General features: G+C 32.3%; 1 protein-coding gene across 1 annotated transcript in view; it reads left to right on the top strand.

Moving 5' to 3' along the window:
- The window catches only part of LOC103512392 (twitchin-like), a 100214-nt gene that overhangs the window by 7150 nt on the left and 74744 nt on the right, over positions 1-18320 (top strand). Inside the window, 22 exon segments of the mRNA XM_026825876.1 lie at positions 130-151; positions 1087-1249; positions 1681-1822; positions 4815-4954; positions 7027-7209; positions 7789-7868; positions 8301-8472; positions 10629-10718; positions 10887-10913; positions 11170-11212; positions 11467-11567; positions 11961-12068; positions 12531-12635; positions 12992-13093; positions 13613-13726; positions 13980-14093; positions 14536-14643; positions 15133-15240; positions 15595-15705; positions 16187-16300; positions 16691-16804; positions 17156-17266. Coding sequence (XP_026681677.1) covers positions 130-151; positions 1087-1249; positions 1681-1822; positions 4815-4954; positions 7027-7209; positions 7789-7868; positions 8301-8472; positions 10629-10718; positions 10887-10913; positions 11170-11212; positions 11467-11567; positions 11961-12068; positions 12531-12635; positions 12992-13093; positions 13613-13726; positions 13980-14093; positions 14536-14643; positions 15133-15240; positions 15595-15705; positions 16187-16300; positions 16691-16804; positions 17156-17266 — 2372 coding nt within the window.

Genomic DNA, 18320 nt, shown 5'->3' on the forward strand with positions numbered 1-18320 from the left:
TCTTAATTTTAACTAACCTACGGGGTAAACCCATTTTTGAATTAGGTAATGGAAACATAGTTATAATATAATAAATAAATAATATTTCCGAGTTTTATATCGTGATGTCTGTTTCGTTTTCTGTTGCAGCTGCCGATGACCCCGCCGAAAAGTAAGTTTCATTTTAAGTTACTTTAATTCTTCTTATTATTATTATTCTTTTTCTTTGTTTTCGTCGTCGTCTTCTTCTTCTTTTTTCTTCTTCTTCTTCGCCTTTTCCCGTGACGGTTTCGGCGTTTTTCGTCAACCTCTCAATCAGCCCTAGAGTTATTGCTTTGGGCTAAGATTTGATTAAAATTTTACGAGTAGACGCCCTAAATGAATTTAATAATATACCTACCTACCTAATTAAATTTATATTGCTATGAATATAATATTATCTTCATGAAAATACATATTCTAAGTAACATAGATTTTTGAGTAAATAAGTTGAAACCTATAGCAGTCAGTAGGTAGCTAGCTCCTGGTTATATAGGAATTTGATAATTTGTCAATGACCGCCAAACCCTCATTCATTTCTCATTTGACCTATTATTTCGTCATATTCACTTTCACTGTTCGCACAATTTGAACCACGATGGGGTTAAACTTGAAAATTCTGGCCCATGTTCAACGTCTTTCTAATTTATTTTCAAGAAGCGTTAACATTGTTCGGAGAGGCAAAAAGTCATAATTCTGTTTCAATGTGTGACTTTTATTACGTGCAAACAGGGGGCCTAGACCCTCATGAAGTGTCCCAGAACACATCAGACGACACAAGATTGTTTCTCAAAAAAAGAAAATGGAGAAGAAGAAGAAAAAAACTTTGACCCATGAAGTGTCGAAAAAATAAATAAATTTGTTTAACATCTTTTTGGTCTGTAAAATGTTAGAGGTTAAGGGAGATTTTTAGTCCCCTGTTAATTTCAATTTTAGTCACTCACGCTCAGACCCACCTGAGTGTGAGTGACCGGCATAATGAGCTTATTATTTACACAAATTTTATATATATTTTCTTTTCTTTTCTGGGGATATTGTATGCTTACAATTATGTTTCCTTCCTTGCAGACAAATCGATGGATTGGCCCCCACATTTTTAAAGAAGCCATCAATCCGACAAGAAGACGATGGCAAAAGACTATTGTTCGAATGTAGGATCCAAGCCGACCCTGCACCAACTGTGATATGGTCCCATAGTGGAGTACAAGTCAAAGAAGACAAAAGACACAAGGTAAGTTTCCGACCTGCCTGTTATACCCGCGGTCTGGGTTTGCCAGACGGTCTGAGGATGAGTGGCTGAAATTATGGACAAAGAGAAACTGTAACTGACACTTATTCGATGTCATTGATCGGCCGTCGATTGATGAGGTGAATCTATGCTGTCGAGGCAGTGTACGGTTTGCGTCGAGTATGTTTGGACACATCTTTACTAAGCTAGAAATAAAAGAATCCGAAGAATGGCTTATTAAGGGGTGGATGTTCCAAGTTATAGGCCAATATTTTTTAGTATAGTATTACATTGAGGATCAAAAACAATCCCGAGCCCCTAAATACAGCCCTGATTCTATTCTATTATGGGCCTGGTTGCTCCTCTCCCGACAGAGGGTATGTATACGGTCCTAATACTAACATAACCTTGTGTTTCCTTCCTTTCTGCTTCAGTTTTCCATAGACAAGGATGGCCATTCTTATTTTGCCTCCTTGGAAATCATCGACGTCACAATCGAAGACGCCGGCAAATACAAAGTCACCGCCAAGAACGAACTGGGGGAGAGTAACGCCACCATTTCCCTCAACTTTGACAGTGAGTAGAAGTTCCAACTTTTAGTCAGACACCACTATAAGCCACAATATCGTACCTGCAGTATTATGGTTTATAGGTTGTATTCTAGAGCTCTGCTAAAGAAAGAACATGGAACCAATAATATAATAATAAAATGGCGAAATTCAATACAATTCATACAAACTATTAATTAACAATTAAAAATATAAAAATATGCTTTTTAACTTACAAAAATTGTCATGTACCATTGTACCTATTGCTATCAAGATTAAATTTAATGCCAAAAAGGATTTAATGCCACTTTTACAATGGTAGGTCTCAAATCTCATATTTGCAATAGTGAATCGGGTGCAATCTTTAATACAATCAATAAATTAGATTTTAATACATTGATTATTTATTTCAATGGCCAAATCTCTTGTTGAACATTATTTTAGCAAAATATATAATAATAATAATCAGGAATTTTGTTCTTAGTTCTTTCATTAGCACAGCTCTAGATTGAATTTAGTAGAGTATAACATATTGATGCTTCAAAGCATGAGTAGGTAGATTTGGTAATTGTTGAATAATCTTTAAAAGTAGCTCTCAAAACAGCAAAGAAACCATTACGGTATTATTTTGTATGTCTTGAAAGCAACAAAATGGGTAATGTTCTAGACAAAATGGGGCTCACAGAAATCTTTATTAATCCATTATTAAGTGAAAATTGGTAGCTAAATGGATATTAGATGGAAAATCAACACCGATTTATTTATTGTATAGCTTTGTTTAGTCTATAGAGATAAGATAAGAAGTATGAATATTTTAACGGATTATACATCATTTTGTAGAAATGGCTGACCTTCAAATGTCACGACTTGAAGAATTTGATTTTTTAATCCATGTGTAACATAAAACAAAATGATGTATAACAAATAATAATGATCGCAATAACAACATGAATCATTTGCCATAACATTTATTTTGCATTAAATATTTACAATAATAATAGACACCTACTAATCACGAGAAAATTTTATAGCGGACTTGCAATGTTGATATTGCTTGTTATTCTTGAGTGGAGAGATTGATGTTGTTGAATATACTATTGAAAGAAAGTTTTGAATTACGTGTTGAAATGTAGATTTGAAAATTCCACGCCAAAATAAACTTTTGCCTTATTGCAATGCATCGCCGCCTGTATAATTTGTTGTTTCAAAAACACGCTAACTCACTAAAACCATATGCAGTGTAAATAGAAACAAATGCAACATTTTTAGTGGGAGAAGTATTTTTCTAATAACGAAAGATTTCGGATTGTTTTTTTGGCCGACTTTTGGTCTTTTGAAAGTCAATGATATTATTCTGAACTAAACTTGTACATTGACCAATTTTTCACCTGTTAATTTTAGGTGGTATCTAATGACCATATCATTTTTCGGCAGCTACCTACCTAATATTTCTCATGTCTTTCTATTTATTGAATTATTTAAATTTTTTCGATCAGTTGAGTAGCCACCTTCCCTGGGATATGAATTTTGTTTTTCTTCTGCCTATTTCGGAATGTTCAAATATTCCGACATTTGTAACAACACAACAACTTGTACCTATTCTATTTTTGTCCGTCATAATTTTGAAACGTAGGTACATCTAATTATATTCGAAAAGAAAAGGTTTACAAGGAATTCCCTTGTGTTCAAACTGAAACTAATTCAGTGATCTACTTCTAATTTGTGAAATTTTCTACTTTTTATGTTGAATGCAGCGAGAAGTTACATTTTCATGCCAAGAAAAAATGGAGTAATAATGAACTAAATTAGCTTTTATTTTTACAGGGATTTACACTAGAAATATTTTGCTGAAAACTTAATTCCGAACAAAATTAATGCCAAAGTGATATTCGCAGTTAAGTACAGGTACTTACCTAATCAGAAGTTCCCTCTTGATAGTAATAATGACAAATGAATAAATTAAAGGGAATTACTGCAAATGTAGGGAAATGGTTTCAAGACATTTTATGCATATTTTTGCCAACTAAGTAAAAATATCTGTACACCTTCTTCTCCTATGAAAAAATAAAGGGAAGTGCGCTCAACTACACAACTGATGGCAGTGATTTTAGTCTCTCTTTCATCTTCAGATTGGTATCTACCTATTTATATTTCACGTAAAACTGTCCTTTCTAGAATACTTCTGAGGTCCAAAGGGTGATTATGTCATTTATTTAATTCACGAAGAAAAACTCAGAATGTTTGAATGACAAAGTTATTAGGTTATTACGATTTGTCATTTCCTTTTTTTTAAGAAAAAAAAAAAAAAAAAAAAAAAAAAAAAAAAAAAATGTGGACTCATACGGGAACTTAGAACTGTCACTACATTTTTTTTTAAGATCTTTGAATTTGTTATCTAATTGACTTCGAAACAAAAATTCAATCTAATAGGAAAACTTACCGTGAAAGAACTTATTAGTTTTTGAAAAAAAATCAAATACATCTTGCATTTTATGCCTTTGTTGCAATTTTCAAATAAGTTACTATGGTCATGGTCCTTAGAGGTTGGAGCTACCCTGAAAATATCGACTCTAATAAATTATACTTATACCTAGCTACTAGAAAAAATGGTTGATTATAAAGATCTAGAAAATTCATTGGCATAAAATCCGGTTGGGTCAGGAATATCCCTAGTAGGGAGAAAATTTAATTGTTTACTGTGAATGATAAAAACAGGAAAAATTTGTATGTGGGTATATTAATTATAATTAATTCATAAGTATTGATAATAAAATAAATCAATTATTGATGAGTATGGATCGTACTCATGTTGTTATCATATTTTGTTACTGTTACTCCGACGCGACGGCTTAAAGATAGCTGTTATCATATTCATCAGCATCATTTTCACACAATTATATGAAGGGCAGTTTTACATGAAAACCGCTATGTTCCTTACAGAGTCACTATGTTCTACACTTGTTTCGTAATAATGCTTCTCCCTCTTCAGCTGTTCCGTAGTTGTTGTTTTTGTTGTTTAGGTGACGATGCCCCTGTTCCTGGTGAGGGGACAAAACCAGTGTTCACTGAACGGCCAGTGACCAAACAATCTGATGATGATCTCAATGACATTGTTATAGAATGTAGACTAGTAGGAGAACCTGAGCCCACGATATCATGGTAAGTAAACTCACCAGAAAAATGTTTACGGGGGAAAAATACCTGAAAATAAAAATGTAGAAAAATACGAGTTTTCGCAACCAAAATTTGACAAGTTTCTTAACATTCGCAGAAACGAGTTTTAATCAAATAACGTTAAAGAGTTTATTTATCGGGACGTTAATTTTGTTTGCAAAAGCTCTCTAATGTTTCGGAGCAGTTGAGCGGATGTAAAATTTGTAGGTCCTCTCAATTTTATTTGGTCATGTAGGCACCTTACAATAATAAGTATTGTGAACATATTAAGATCGGATTTGGTAGAATTGGGGAAAAAAGAATGCAGAGCCATTACTAAGAATAAGAAAGGGCCCCAAAAAACCTACCTAATGTCACACCTACCAAAGTTCATAAGATTCTTAATGGGGAATCATTATCAGTGAAAATGAAATAAGTTATTTCCGATTTTTCATGACTCAATACTTTTTTGGTTGAATCAGTCATTGATACATCAGGCAATGATTTATTTTTTCTACACGAAATTATTGTTTTTTGAGAGAGGGCGGGATGTTATGTAACTGTGGCTCATTTTCTATTTCGAAACATTTTTGTCATTGAATGAGAATGTAGTGTGTCAAAATCGGCATCTCGCGACCGAGTTGTACATGAAATTTATAAAACAGACCAAGGCATAGTGGTGTAGTGAAGAATGAGGACAGGGGGTTAGGAAGAGGATTTTGAGGGCTTTCGGGTTCATGATAAACCCCTTTAGGAGAAGTATAGAGTGGTTAAAAATAAATAAACTAATAATAAGGAAAAAGGAAAGAGAAAAAGAGGGAGAAATAACATTTGAATGAAATTTTTAGGGGATCGATCTATCTAATTTCCACTTTCCTTCAAGTCAAGATTTTTTTCGTAGGATATTTAAGTCTTAATAACTTGAACATTGATTGGTAACAAAATGGTAAAAAATATGAATAATACCGTGACCTCATTGTTCGCCACTGGTTGCAAGTATCTTACCGTTCAGCAGAATTCAGAACACTAAATGACATCCGCTCCGTGCTGTAGTTGCATAACAACATTGACATTTTGTAAAGAAAACACAACTGGCGAGATGAGTCACACGAAATCTTGCAAACATAATACGGGATTACTTTGCTACGAGAAAAATATGTCCAAGATTTCACTTGTAACCGAACGCAAACTGCCAAGAAATACATGTTCTACGTGTAAATATCAAATCCCTGCTAATGAAATAAAAACAAAAACAACAATGCATCAAAACCTTACAAATTTGTCCCCGTTAGAATATGAATTCACAAGGTTCTGGGATTTTAGTGTCCAATTAATTAATTTATTGTTTTCTTTAATTTCTCGTGTAAATCTTTCAATTGTATATTCTAATTTTTCTTGGCGAAGAGAATGATTTCGGGGAGCGTCTGGGTGTAGTTACTATGTCAGTCAATGTAATAAAAGTATTAGATACAGAGTATTATACATTCTTCACGTGCTGATGCTGCTATACTGATGTATTATTTACATTACATTGCACTTACAACATGTCGACGTACGGGTATTTCAATTTGGACAAGAGTGGGTGCATTAAATTTTGAAAGTCAAATCATAATGAGAATTTCTAAAACATGACATTTCCAACACAGTAACATGTATTGTGTCTTCTGACAGTAGAATCAATCGGAATACAGTGGGATTCGTATCTCAGAGACTTGGAATCAAATTTCAAGTCTACTTGAAAAAAAGTTATTAGTTATTGTTATTGCCGTGAATACCCTTACCGAAAAGGTACCCAACTCTGTTCATAGTAAGAAGTGCTCTTTTATTGCTAGGTACCTAATATAAGCACTAAATATTATGTAGCACCAATATGAACGGAAAAATGCTGTTGAGTTTATGGCTAAAGATTTGTATGAGCGCCGTATAAATATCCGAGTATGCAACATGCAATGTAATGGGCTACAAAATATTAATTGGTGGAGATGTCCGTTTTACTGTTATTTTACCGTTCAGGGAAGGTTGTTTCACTCACAGAAATTCTGCATTGTTACCATGATGATTCTAAAATAATTTCTCTTTCGACAGGGTGAATTTAACGTCAAGCTCGAAATGCATTCGGTGACAGAGAAGGACAAGGGTACCTACAAACTGGTAGCCAAGAACGAAAAGGGTGAAGTTACTTCAGCTCCTGTGGAAGTTACCGAAATTCCAGAAACTATCAAAGAAGAAAAACCGAAAATCGCGACCAAACTCAAAGCTGTCGTAAGTGACCTTCAACACAGTAACATGTATTGTCTTCTGACAGTAGAATCAATCGGAATACAGTGGGATCCGTATCTCAGAGACTTGGAATCAAATTTCAAGTTTACTTGAAAAAAGTTATTAGTTATTGTTGTGAATACCCTTACCGAAAAGGTACCCAACTCTGCTCATAGTAAGAAGTGCTCTTTTATTGCTAGGTACCTAATATAAGCATTAAATATTATGTAGCACCAATATGAACGGAAGAATGCTGTTGAGTTTATGGCTAAAGATTTGTATGAACGCCGTATAAATATCTGAATATGCAACATGCAATGTAATGGGCTACAAAAATATTGATTGGTGGAGATGTCCGTTTTACTGTTATTTTACCGTTCAGGGAAGGTTGTTTCACTCACAGAAATTCTGCATTGTTACCATGATGATGATTGATATTGAGCAATATTTCTAGAGACAGAATGGAGGCTTGTTCTTTGTCCAGATTTTAGAAGGTATCAGTCACCTTGAACTTTGTTATCATTCAAATAAGATAATGAAACAAAAACTAACATGATTCTATCTTATTGTTTCGTATTTCAGAGCATTACAGAAGGCCAAACTGCAGAATTTGAATGCTCATTGACAACAATTGACAAGAAAATCACAGTCGTCTGGTACAAGTAAGTATTTATCGAATTGTGAACAATGGTAGTAACAATGTGATACAATTTGACATTAGTTCAAAGACACCAAATCTAAAAAAGGCATGTTCAAAGTTATCTTCTATTTTTTAACTTATTAATAGAAAGGAGACATCCCAGAAAATGCTCAAAATACTTGGTAATGTATTTCTTTGTGCAATAAAGTCCAATACTTTTAAAATAACAAATTAATAGAAAGGAGACATCCCAGAAAATGCTCAAAATACTTGGTAATGTATTTCTTTGTGCAATAAAGTCCAATACTTTTAAAATAAATGAACATTCAGAAAATCTTTTCGATAAACAGTAAAATCTTTCCTATAACATCCAACATTACGATATACCCAATTTCTAAACTCATAAAACTTCGAAAAAGAACGTTCTTGTAACAAGTAACCTTCTTCGTTCCAGGAACAACACCGAAGTTCGAGAAACCAGAGACATCACGTTTACTTTCGACGGCAAAACTGCTCGACTTAAGATTGTCAACACCAAACTTGAAGCTTCAGGCATTTACAAGATTGTTTTCAGCAACTCAGCTGGCTCTGATGAGTCTTCCACTGAACTGAGAGTCAACAAGAAGGTAAGGAAATCCAGACAAATATTAGTTTTGTTTTTTCAGGCGAAAACTTCTTGGAGAAAGTTCCTGAAATGGTGATCCTGCGATCAAGATATCGAAGTCGGGGAGTTACTTAAGGTTTTTGTAAAGTATACCTATTCAAACAAGACGGTGACCCATTGAATTGTGTTTCCTGTTTAGTTTGAAGAGGACAATTTTATAAATTTTCAGTCTTGTCTACCTAAGATATTGTCAGAGATTATTTTTTCAGGCGAATACTTCTTGGGGGAAAGTTCCTGAAATGATGATCCTGCGATCAAGATATCGAAGTCGGGGAGTTACTTAAGGTTTTTGTAAAGTATACCTATTCAAACAAGACGGTGTCTAATAAAAAATAATTAGTAGAATGATAAGATTTCAAGACCCATTGAATTGTGTTTCCTGTTTAGTTTGAAGAGGACAATTTTATAAATTTTCAGTCTTGTCTACCTAAGATATTGTCAGAGATTGCCATTTTCATTATGTTTTACCTGCTTCTATCATCTCTCCATTTTGAATAGGTATACTATTATTCCAACTATATTGTTATTAGAATTATATGTACTAGAATTAGTAAAAGAATGAGGGTTGTCAAATGTGTACGTAAAATTAGAATTAAATTCAAAACCAAAGGCATCACAGATCAATAGAAATATTACGTCCAATCGTACAAGTTTTTCAGGTTTAGTCTGTATGAATTTGCTGATGTATTTTGTGTATAATTATTAATTATCAGATTATGTATAATTTTATTCTTGCTGTCAATAACTTTTTAGTTCGTTCTGTAAATTTTGAAGATTCCAATATTGTACATCCTAGAAATTGCATTTAGGAACAATATTGCTGCTGATTTTGGCCAGTTTTCAACCTAGATCATTTTCATCATCTTTTTCACGGAGTTTATCAGTTCAGATACAGACAACATTTTTACTCATCTTCAGCTAAGTTCTCTGATTATCTTCAACAGAGTAAAAAAGAAAAATGGTGAGAAATATTTCTTGGAATGTTTGTTTTCCTTGTGCATCTTATATTTGGAATATTTTTGCATCCACCGATTTTTGGTTACATTATTTCCATCCAAATCCCTTTGAATGTTATTTATGTCACCCCTGACCACTGCAACTGCATGAAATTATTCTGTTTTCTAAAAAAATAGGAACAATATTGCTGCTGATTTTGGCCCGTTTTCAACCTAGATCATTTTCATCATCTTTTTCACGGAGTTTATCAGTTCAGATCCAGACAACATTTTTACTAATCTTCAGCTAAGTTCTCGATTATCTTCAACAGAGTAAAAAAGAAAAATGGTGAGAAATATTTCTTGGAATGTTTGTTTTCCTTGTGCATCTTACTTTTAGAATATTTTTGCATCCACCGATTTTTGGTCACATTATTTCCATCCAAATCCCTTTGAATGTTATTTATGTCACCCCTGACCACTGCAACTGCATGAAATTATTCTGTTTTCTAAAAAATGAAGTTCGGTTCCATGAAATTTTTCCCTTGTGAATTTTACATCATCTCTTGTTGACTTTTTGTTGCACCATCCATTGTGAATACTGAATGTTGTGAATACCCTATGTCTTGAATTAGATTTCTATGTTTATTTGAAGATCAAACGTTTGTCAATAAATGACAAAGTGCAAATTTATTTCCCGTTTCTAATTTTATAAACAGGAAACGATAAATTTTTGGCGTTCGATTTTTCAAAATGTTTTATCACAATGTTATGAGTAATAATGCAAGAAATTTTCAGTTCAGGTATTTTCTTACAATGCATGATTCATAGGAAGTAACATTGACTGGTAATTAGGCACGAGGCAGTGCGCTACGCCATGTTTCGGCCTGACTCAGAGCATACCTGCCCTTTGTTGTCACATTTATGTTTTTGAGGTATTCCAATCATTGATAAAGAATGCATATATTGCATTGTAGATCAAAGCAAATCAATCAAAAAGAATTTGGAGTCCATTTTGTTAAAATAAAATCTTCGTACCTACCTCGGCTATGTGAAAAATAAACACCTGCGCATATTTACATGAGTAGATAGCAAATCTGTCAACACGTAAATAATATGCACGATATTTTACTCCCTAATAATTCTTTCTATGATCTAACTTTGAATTTCTCGAAATTTTCAGGAGGAAGACAAGAAAGAAGAGGAGGAGAAGAAGGAAGAGAAGAAGAAGAAAGTGGAAGAGAAGGTAGAAGAAGAGACCACTGAGACAAAGGTAAGTAAAGAACGATGGATGCGATGTTATAGTTATTAATAACAAAATAGACATAGTAGCAACTCATTAAAATCACAAAATATCATAGCATCAAATCACAAAATAGTTGCTAGCAAGAAAGAAGAGGAGGAGAAGAAGGAAGAGAAGAAGAAGAAAGTGGAAGAGAAGGTAGAAGAAGAGACCACAGAGACAAAGGTAAGTAAAGAACGATGGATGCGCTGTTATAGTTATTAATAACAAAATAGACATAGTAGCAACTCATTAAAATCACAAAATATCATAGCATCAAATCACAAAATAGTTGCTATTCATTAAAATTAATTATTCCCATGAAAAAATGCAAAAATGATATTAACACCCAACTTGGCAGAAGCTCTCTTTCTTATCTAATCGTACCTGTCTATCTTTTGGCAAAATAAAAACTTATAAATTCAATCTGTTTTTGTTGCAGAAAAAGGAAACAAAGAAGAAGATCGAAGAGAATGATAAAAACGTAAGTTGGTCATTTCCATTTTGAAAAGTATACAAAACGATTTTGAAAAATATAAAAAATATAGGTCATCGCGACAAATATCAACTTCCAGGCCAAAATGTGACCCAAAGTCGGCCAAAAATTTCGAATTTCTTGAATAACTCGCGAACGGCTTGCTTTAGGAAATTTTGACCTAGCCTATAACCACCGCCATAAAAATACTATTTATATTTTTATTCTTACGAATACTTTATTGATGTTCATTGTTTTAGTCTAAAGATGACGAAGAAGAAATAAAGGAAAAAACTTCTTGGCGGAAAACTTCAGACAGAACTGAAGATAAGCCTGAGAGAAAATCATCACTAAAGAAACCTGAGGTATGAAAAACCTTGAAGTCAACGAGTTTACTAATTTGGCTCATATTATTTTCTTCTATGAATATCTAACTTTACTCGATTTGTGTTTGCATAATCTTCATAATCGATTTATTATCTTCAAAATCTATCCTTATGCTTGAATCTATGCCACCAAATTCTACATGTACATAATTATCCTCACCTTTTTATTATCATTAATTATTTATAATATAATATCTACCTATCTCTACCTATTTCAAATCTATTCTATTGTTAAAATGTCTATAATTTCTTCCAATTTTTCATTTTGCCGCTTATTCTATTTCTTCGCAAATTCTCGCTTCAACTACTTTGTCTGTCTTCTTCTTTTTACTTTGATTCTTACCAACACTTCATTGATCTTCATTGTTTTAGTCTAAAGATGAGGAAGACGAAGAAATCAAGGAAAAAACGTCATGGCGGAAAACTTCAGACAAAACTGAAGATAAGCCTGAGAGAAAATCATCACTAAAGAAACCTGAGGTACGGAAAATATTGAATAACTCAACGGTTTTAATAATTTGGCTCGTTATATTCTTTTTCATAATCGACCTCTTATCTTCAAGATCTATCTTTATGTTTGAATCTATGCCACTAAAGTTTACATGTACATAATTATCCTCACCCTAATAAATAAATATATCTACATAATTATCTCTATATCTAACTCTTTATTGTTAAAATATCTATCATTTCTTCCAGTTTTCATTTTTCTATATTCTCGCTTCAACTACTTTGTCTTTCATCTTCTATTTTTATTCTTACCAATACTTCATGGATCTTCATTGTTATCTTATTCTTTATTGTTAAAATATCTTCATTTCTTCCAATATTTATTTTGCCGCTTATTCTATTTCTTCGCATTTTCTCACTTTAACTACTTTGTCTTCTTTCTTCTTTCTACTTCTATTCTTACCAAAACTTCACTCATCTTCATTGTTATAGTCTAAAGATGACGAAGAAGAAATCAAGGAAAAAACATCTTGGCGGAAAACTTCAGACAGAACTGAAGATAAGCCTGAGAGAAAATCATCACTAAAGAAACCTGAGGTATGCGAAACCAACTTTACAATTACAACAGCTTTACAATTTTGTTCATTGCCTCTATTCTTTTCTTCTTTTCATTTTCAAGTCTGTTCAATTTTATTCTATTTCTAAGAATCTAATTTTTCCTAAAATCTCTACATAACTATCATTTTTATTCAATTACCTTCATATAATTATATCTAATTCTACGGTTACTTGACTGATTTCAACTTGTACATAAAATTTTACGGACTCTACTTGATATATTCTTTCATAATTATTACATACTCTCTCTTTTTTTTTTGCCATTTACTAAATTTCTTTAACTACTTTGCATTCCTTCTCCTAACTGTATACTTCATTGATCTTCATTGTTATAGTCTAAAGATGAAGAAATCAAAGAAAAAACGTCTTTGAAGAAAACTTCAGACATAACTGAAGATAAGAAACCTGAGAGAAAACCATCACTAAAGAAACCTGAGGTACGGACAATATTGAAATCATCTGCATTACTAACTTTGTCCACTATTCTCTTTCCTTCTTTTTAATTCTGTTCCATGCTTTTCTACATATCTCTACGTTTTTTTCTATTTCCATAAAAGCTTTATCAAGAAACCTGAGAGAAAACCATCACTAAAGAAACCTGAGGTACGGACAATATTGAAATCATCTGCATTACTAACTTGGTCCACTATTCTCTTTCCTTCTTTTTAATTCTGTTCCATGCTTTTCTACATATCTCTACGTTTTTTTCTATTTCCATAAAAGCTTTATACGACCAAATTCGTTTTCTACATGATTATTTCTTAATCTAATTTTATTCAAATTAAATTCTGGACCTGCAATTTTGCCTATCAATTTTTCTAACTCTCTATTATTCTTCAATTTTGTTCTGAAGCTTATTGAATTTCTCTAAATTTATTAACACTAACCGGCATGATTTCTTCTGCTATGGTTATTCTTATTTCTTACGAATACTTCAACGATCTTCACTGTTATAGTCTAAAGATGAAGAAGATGTCAAAGAAAAATCGTCGTTCTTGAGGCCTACTTCAATTTCAGACACAACTGAAGACAAGAAGCCCGAGAGAAAACCATCACTCAAACAACGAGAGGTATGGTTTGTCTTGAATTTCTGCTTTCTCCTAATTACCAACTCCGCAAATTTGATACTGCCATACATACCATCATTTCTATCAAAATCTATTATAATATCAAAATTATAATCTCTTCAATCACTAATTTTTCCCGTTTTAAAAATCAATGTAATCTTTACTTTTTACAAATTTTAAAAAATCTATTTTTCTTAATTTTCGATATTTATAATACATAGTTCCTCATCAGTACATTTATTATTCATTGTTATAGTCTCAAAATGAAGATGATGTCAAAGAAATTCCATCATTCTTGCGGAAAACTTCAATTTCAGACAAAACTGAAGACAAGAAGTTAGATAGAAAATCGTCTCTGAGACCACGTGAGGTATGGTTTCGTCTTGTTCCATCTTCTTTCTCTTCAATTTGCTCAATATTTCCATTCTCTTCATGGGTTTTCTCTTTTTATAATTTACAATATTTGCCTTTCTTTCTTCTCTTTTGAAAATATTCTGTATCTCATATTATTTGATGTTTAACCCTTTCGTCTATTATTTCAATAAATAACTTTCTTACTATTTCCTTTCATTTCCTCGATTTTCATCTTCCACTGTATTCCTTGTTTTAGTCCAAACCTGAAGATGATATCAAAGAAGCAATATTAGATAATTTACAATATTTGGCCTTTCTTTCTTCTCTTTTGAAAATATTCTGTATCTCATTTTATTTGATGTTTAACCCTTTCGTCTATTATTTCAATAAATAACTTTCTTACTTAGATTTCCTTTCATTTCCTCGATTTTCATCTTCCACTGTATTCCTTGTTTTAGTCCAAACCTGAAGATGATATCAAAGAAGCAATATTAGGCTTGAGGCGAAGATCTTCAGCCGCGCAGGATGATAATCCTGGAAGGAAACCATCTCTGAAGAGTTTTGAGGTACACATGGCTCTTCTTAAAAGACATTGATTTGTTTACCTATCTCCTTTTCTCACTTTTTCACAAACTCTTATTTTTCTATTTTCTATGTTATTTTCACGTCTTTTTCGTCTAAGATTTACTCTTTCGTCTATAATTTTTTCACGAACGCAACCCTTGTTTCCCATCTGCTTTTTTATCAAGCGATCTTTGTCTCTTTTTTTCCGTTTTTCAGATTCAAGTTCTTTCATTGTACATATTTTATGTTAATCTTTTATGATATTTGATTTTCTATTTTTAATCAGTGCTTCCTTTTCTCTGCTCTTTTTAAGATGTACATATATTATCTATGAATTTGCTTCATATTGATTTTCTCTTCTATTCTCTTTATGTTGGATTCTTTTGCTTTACAATTGGTGAACTTTCTCTATTTCCTTTCTCCGATTTGACTTTGTTTCCTATTATTTATCTCGATATTTATCTATTTTCCCTTTTTCTCCCCTGTTTTAGTCAAAGGAAGAAGATAATAAAGATGTACCACCATACTTGAGGAAAACTTCAATTTCAGACAAAACTGAAGAGAAGTCAGACAGGAAATTCTCACTAAAGAAACGTGAGGTATGAATAACTTGTTTCGAATATTTTCTTTCTGCTCTTTTAATTCTTCCACTTTCTGAGAGTTATTCTACTTTTCTTTATTCTACTCTCTCTGTTCTTTTTACTCTTCAGGACCATTCTATTGTTTTTTCAAGTTTCCTAGGTACTTTTTCTCAATACCTACATATTTATCTCTTCTTTGTAGGTACTTGTTTTTTCTTTTAGGTATTTTCTTCTTCTTTTAAAATAGCTACTAGATATTATGTTTCCATTCTCTATACTTTCATTGTATCTCGTATCAGTACTTCTATTACTTTCTATTGGATGATTTCTTTCATTCTATCATCTGTTTTTTCATTATCTTCATTGTTATAGTCAACTGCTGAAGATGATATTAAAGAAACACTGTTATCTTTGAGGCGAAGATCTTCAGCCGTACCAGATGATAAAGAGCCTGAGAGAAAACCATCTCTGAAGAGATTTGAGGTACGAATAGGTCTTCTCTGGGTTTTTATCAAATCTTATCCCCTAAATTCTTTATCTATTCTCTTCTCTTTTTTCCGTCAAGTCATTCCAATTTTGGTCTTTCAAGCATTTTCTATGTATATCTTCCCTTTGGATCTGGCTTTTCATTTACTCTTTCATCTTTGTTATTAATTCTCTTTAAATTTGTTTATATTTCATTATCAATCTTCACTGTTAAAAATTACTTTACTCTTTTTTTATTATTATGACAATAAATTATACACATACCTACTCGTACCATACCTATTATATTATGATTATGGCTATCTCAACCTCTATGATTTCTTTTCAGTCTACCTATTATTCCTGTTTTTGCTTTATACTATCTTACTTTTATTATTTATTTATTTTTTTTCTACCTTGAATGCATCGTCTTCTTTCTAACCAAACTTGTTTATACTGAATGAATGTTTTACTGACCTTTTTATTTTCATTGTTATAGTCTCAAAATGAAGGAGATATCAAAGAAACCCCATCATTCTTGAGGAAAACTTCAATCTCAGATAAAACTGAAGACAAGAAGTTAGATAGAAAATCGTCTCTGAGACCACGTGAGGTATGGTTTCATCTTAGAACATCTGTGATCTGCTTTCTCTACATAATTTCATATTACTCAAAATTTCCATTCTCTACAAGTCTATTATCTTCTTACAATTTCTGCATTTGTTTCTTCTCTTCTGTTATCTCTATTTTTTTCGAATCTCTCTATTTTCAAAATATTTCTCAACCATGTCTTTTCTATTCGGTTAATATTTTATTATGATTCTTCTTAATTACTGGTCTTATAACTCTTATATCTTTATAAATGCAACTTTCTCTTTCTGTTCTAATCCGTTGACTTTCAACAAATATTTCATAGTTAACAATACAATAATTTATAACGTCCCTTTATTTCTTCATTTTCTCATTATTTTCAACCACTCTTCCATTATCTTCCTTGTTTTAGTCTAAAGGTGAAGATGATATCAAAGAGACAATGTTATCCTTGAGGCGCACTTCAGCTTCACACACAACTGAAGACAAGAAGCCCGAAAGGAAAACATCCCTAAAACCACGGGAGGTATGCATTGTTTAGGCCCTTCCACTTTCTCTTGATTAGAAAGGTTTTCGATCTCGTCTTTCTCATTGCTCTCAATCTTTCCACTTCCTTCTATTTTTCTGTTGTGCTTATTATTTATGAAGTCTCCTAAATTTTCACATTTAAATAAACTTCTAATCTTATTTTTCAATCTGTTTTCTCTCTTCTTACATTTGCTGCATTTTCATCCATTCTTTCTCTTTTATCAATTCCTTCTCATGTATTACTATCAATTCTTTCACTTTCTCAGGTACATATATATTTTTTTTTCTTCGTTCTTTCAAACTCATAATAATACTGAGATCTACTATTTTAACGTTATCATTGTTTTAGTCTAAACCTGAAGATGATATCAAAGAAGCAATATTAGCCTTGAGGCGAAGATCTTCAGCCGCACAAGCTGACAAGAAGTCTGATAGAAAACCATCTCTAAAGGGATTTGAGGTATGAATGGATTATTTATCCAGAGGTTTTATTTCTTGAAAATTTTCTACCCTTTGCTTATTCTCTTCCTTGTTAAATTTCTACTCTATTGAAATATTCTTTGTGTTTTTTCTACTCTCTTATCAAGTCTTCTTTCCTGTCATCTACTTTTTCAGCAACCATTCTACGTCTATTACCTGCTTTATCGAGCATTTCTTTGTCTCTTCGCTACATTTATGTCAAATCTTCATCTATTCTCTACACTTTCTTACAAAATATTCTTTGCCTATTCTCTACTTATCCAGGGTTGTTTGCCTATTTACAATCTTATCAAACAGCACTTGTTGCCTGTTCACTTTCTACACTTGGCTGAAATCTTCTTTATCTATTCTCTGTCTTTTGTTAACTTTTTCATTTACTGTTTACTCTATTTTTCACTCTTCGTCGCCTATTTTTACTTGCAAAATATCTTTTTCAAATATTCTCCATCCCTATTGTTACCCGCTTTTTATCAAGCGTTTGTCTCTTCGCAACCTTTTTATCAAATCTTCTTTACTTTTTTTCTACACTTTCTTGGGAGAAAATCGTTGTCTAATTTCTGCATTTTTCATCGGGTACCTTCCCAAGTTTTCTACATTTTCTTCTCTACACTTTTATTCTACTACTTTGTTAACAAGACTTTATCTGTTGCCTATTTTTTCAACCCTTCCTCGTTTCTTACCAGCTTTTTATCAAGCACCTCTTGTTCACTTGTTCTCTGCACCTTATAAACTATTTTCTGAATGTTCTCTCCAGTTTTGTACATTCTCTTTTTTGAGAAATTTTCTACGCATTTTCTGTTTTCTTCAGCCTAATCATTCATTCTCTAAATATATTCTCAGCCTCAATTGATCAATTGATCTCATGTGTACTATATCAAATATCATCTTTTTGGATATTATTCCGTTGTTTAACTATTTCAGAGCTGTTTATTTGTTCCTGTTATGGCGGCTGATTTTCTCGAAATTCTCATTTCCTTTCTTTTTTTTTACGAATCCAATATTTTCTTGTTTTAGTCCAAGGACGAAGAAGAAAC

Source organism: Diaphorina citri, unplaced genomic scaffold (assembly GCF_000475195.1).
Source record: "Diaphorina citri unplaced genomic scaffold, Diaci psyllid genome assembly version 1.1 scaffold833, whole genome shotgun sequence".
Classification (NCBI taxonomy): domain Eukaryota; kingdom Metazoa; phylum Arthropoda; class Insecta; order Hemiptera; family Psyllidae; genus Diaphorina; species Diaphorina citri.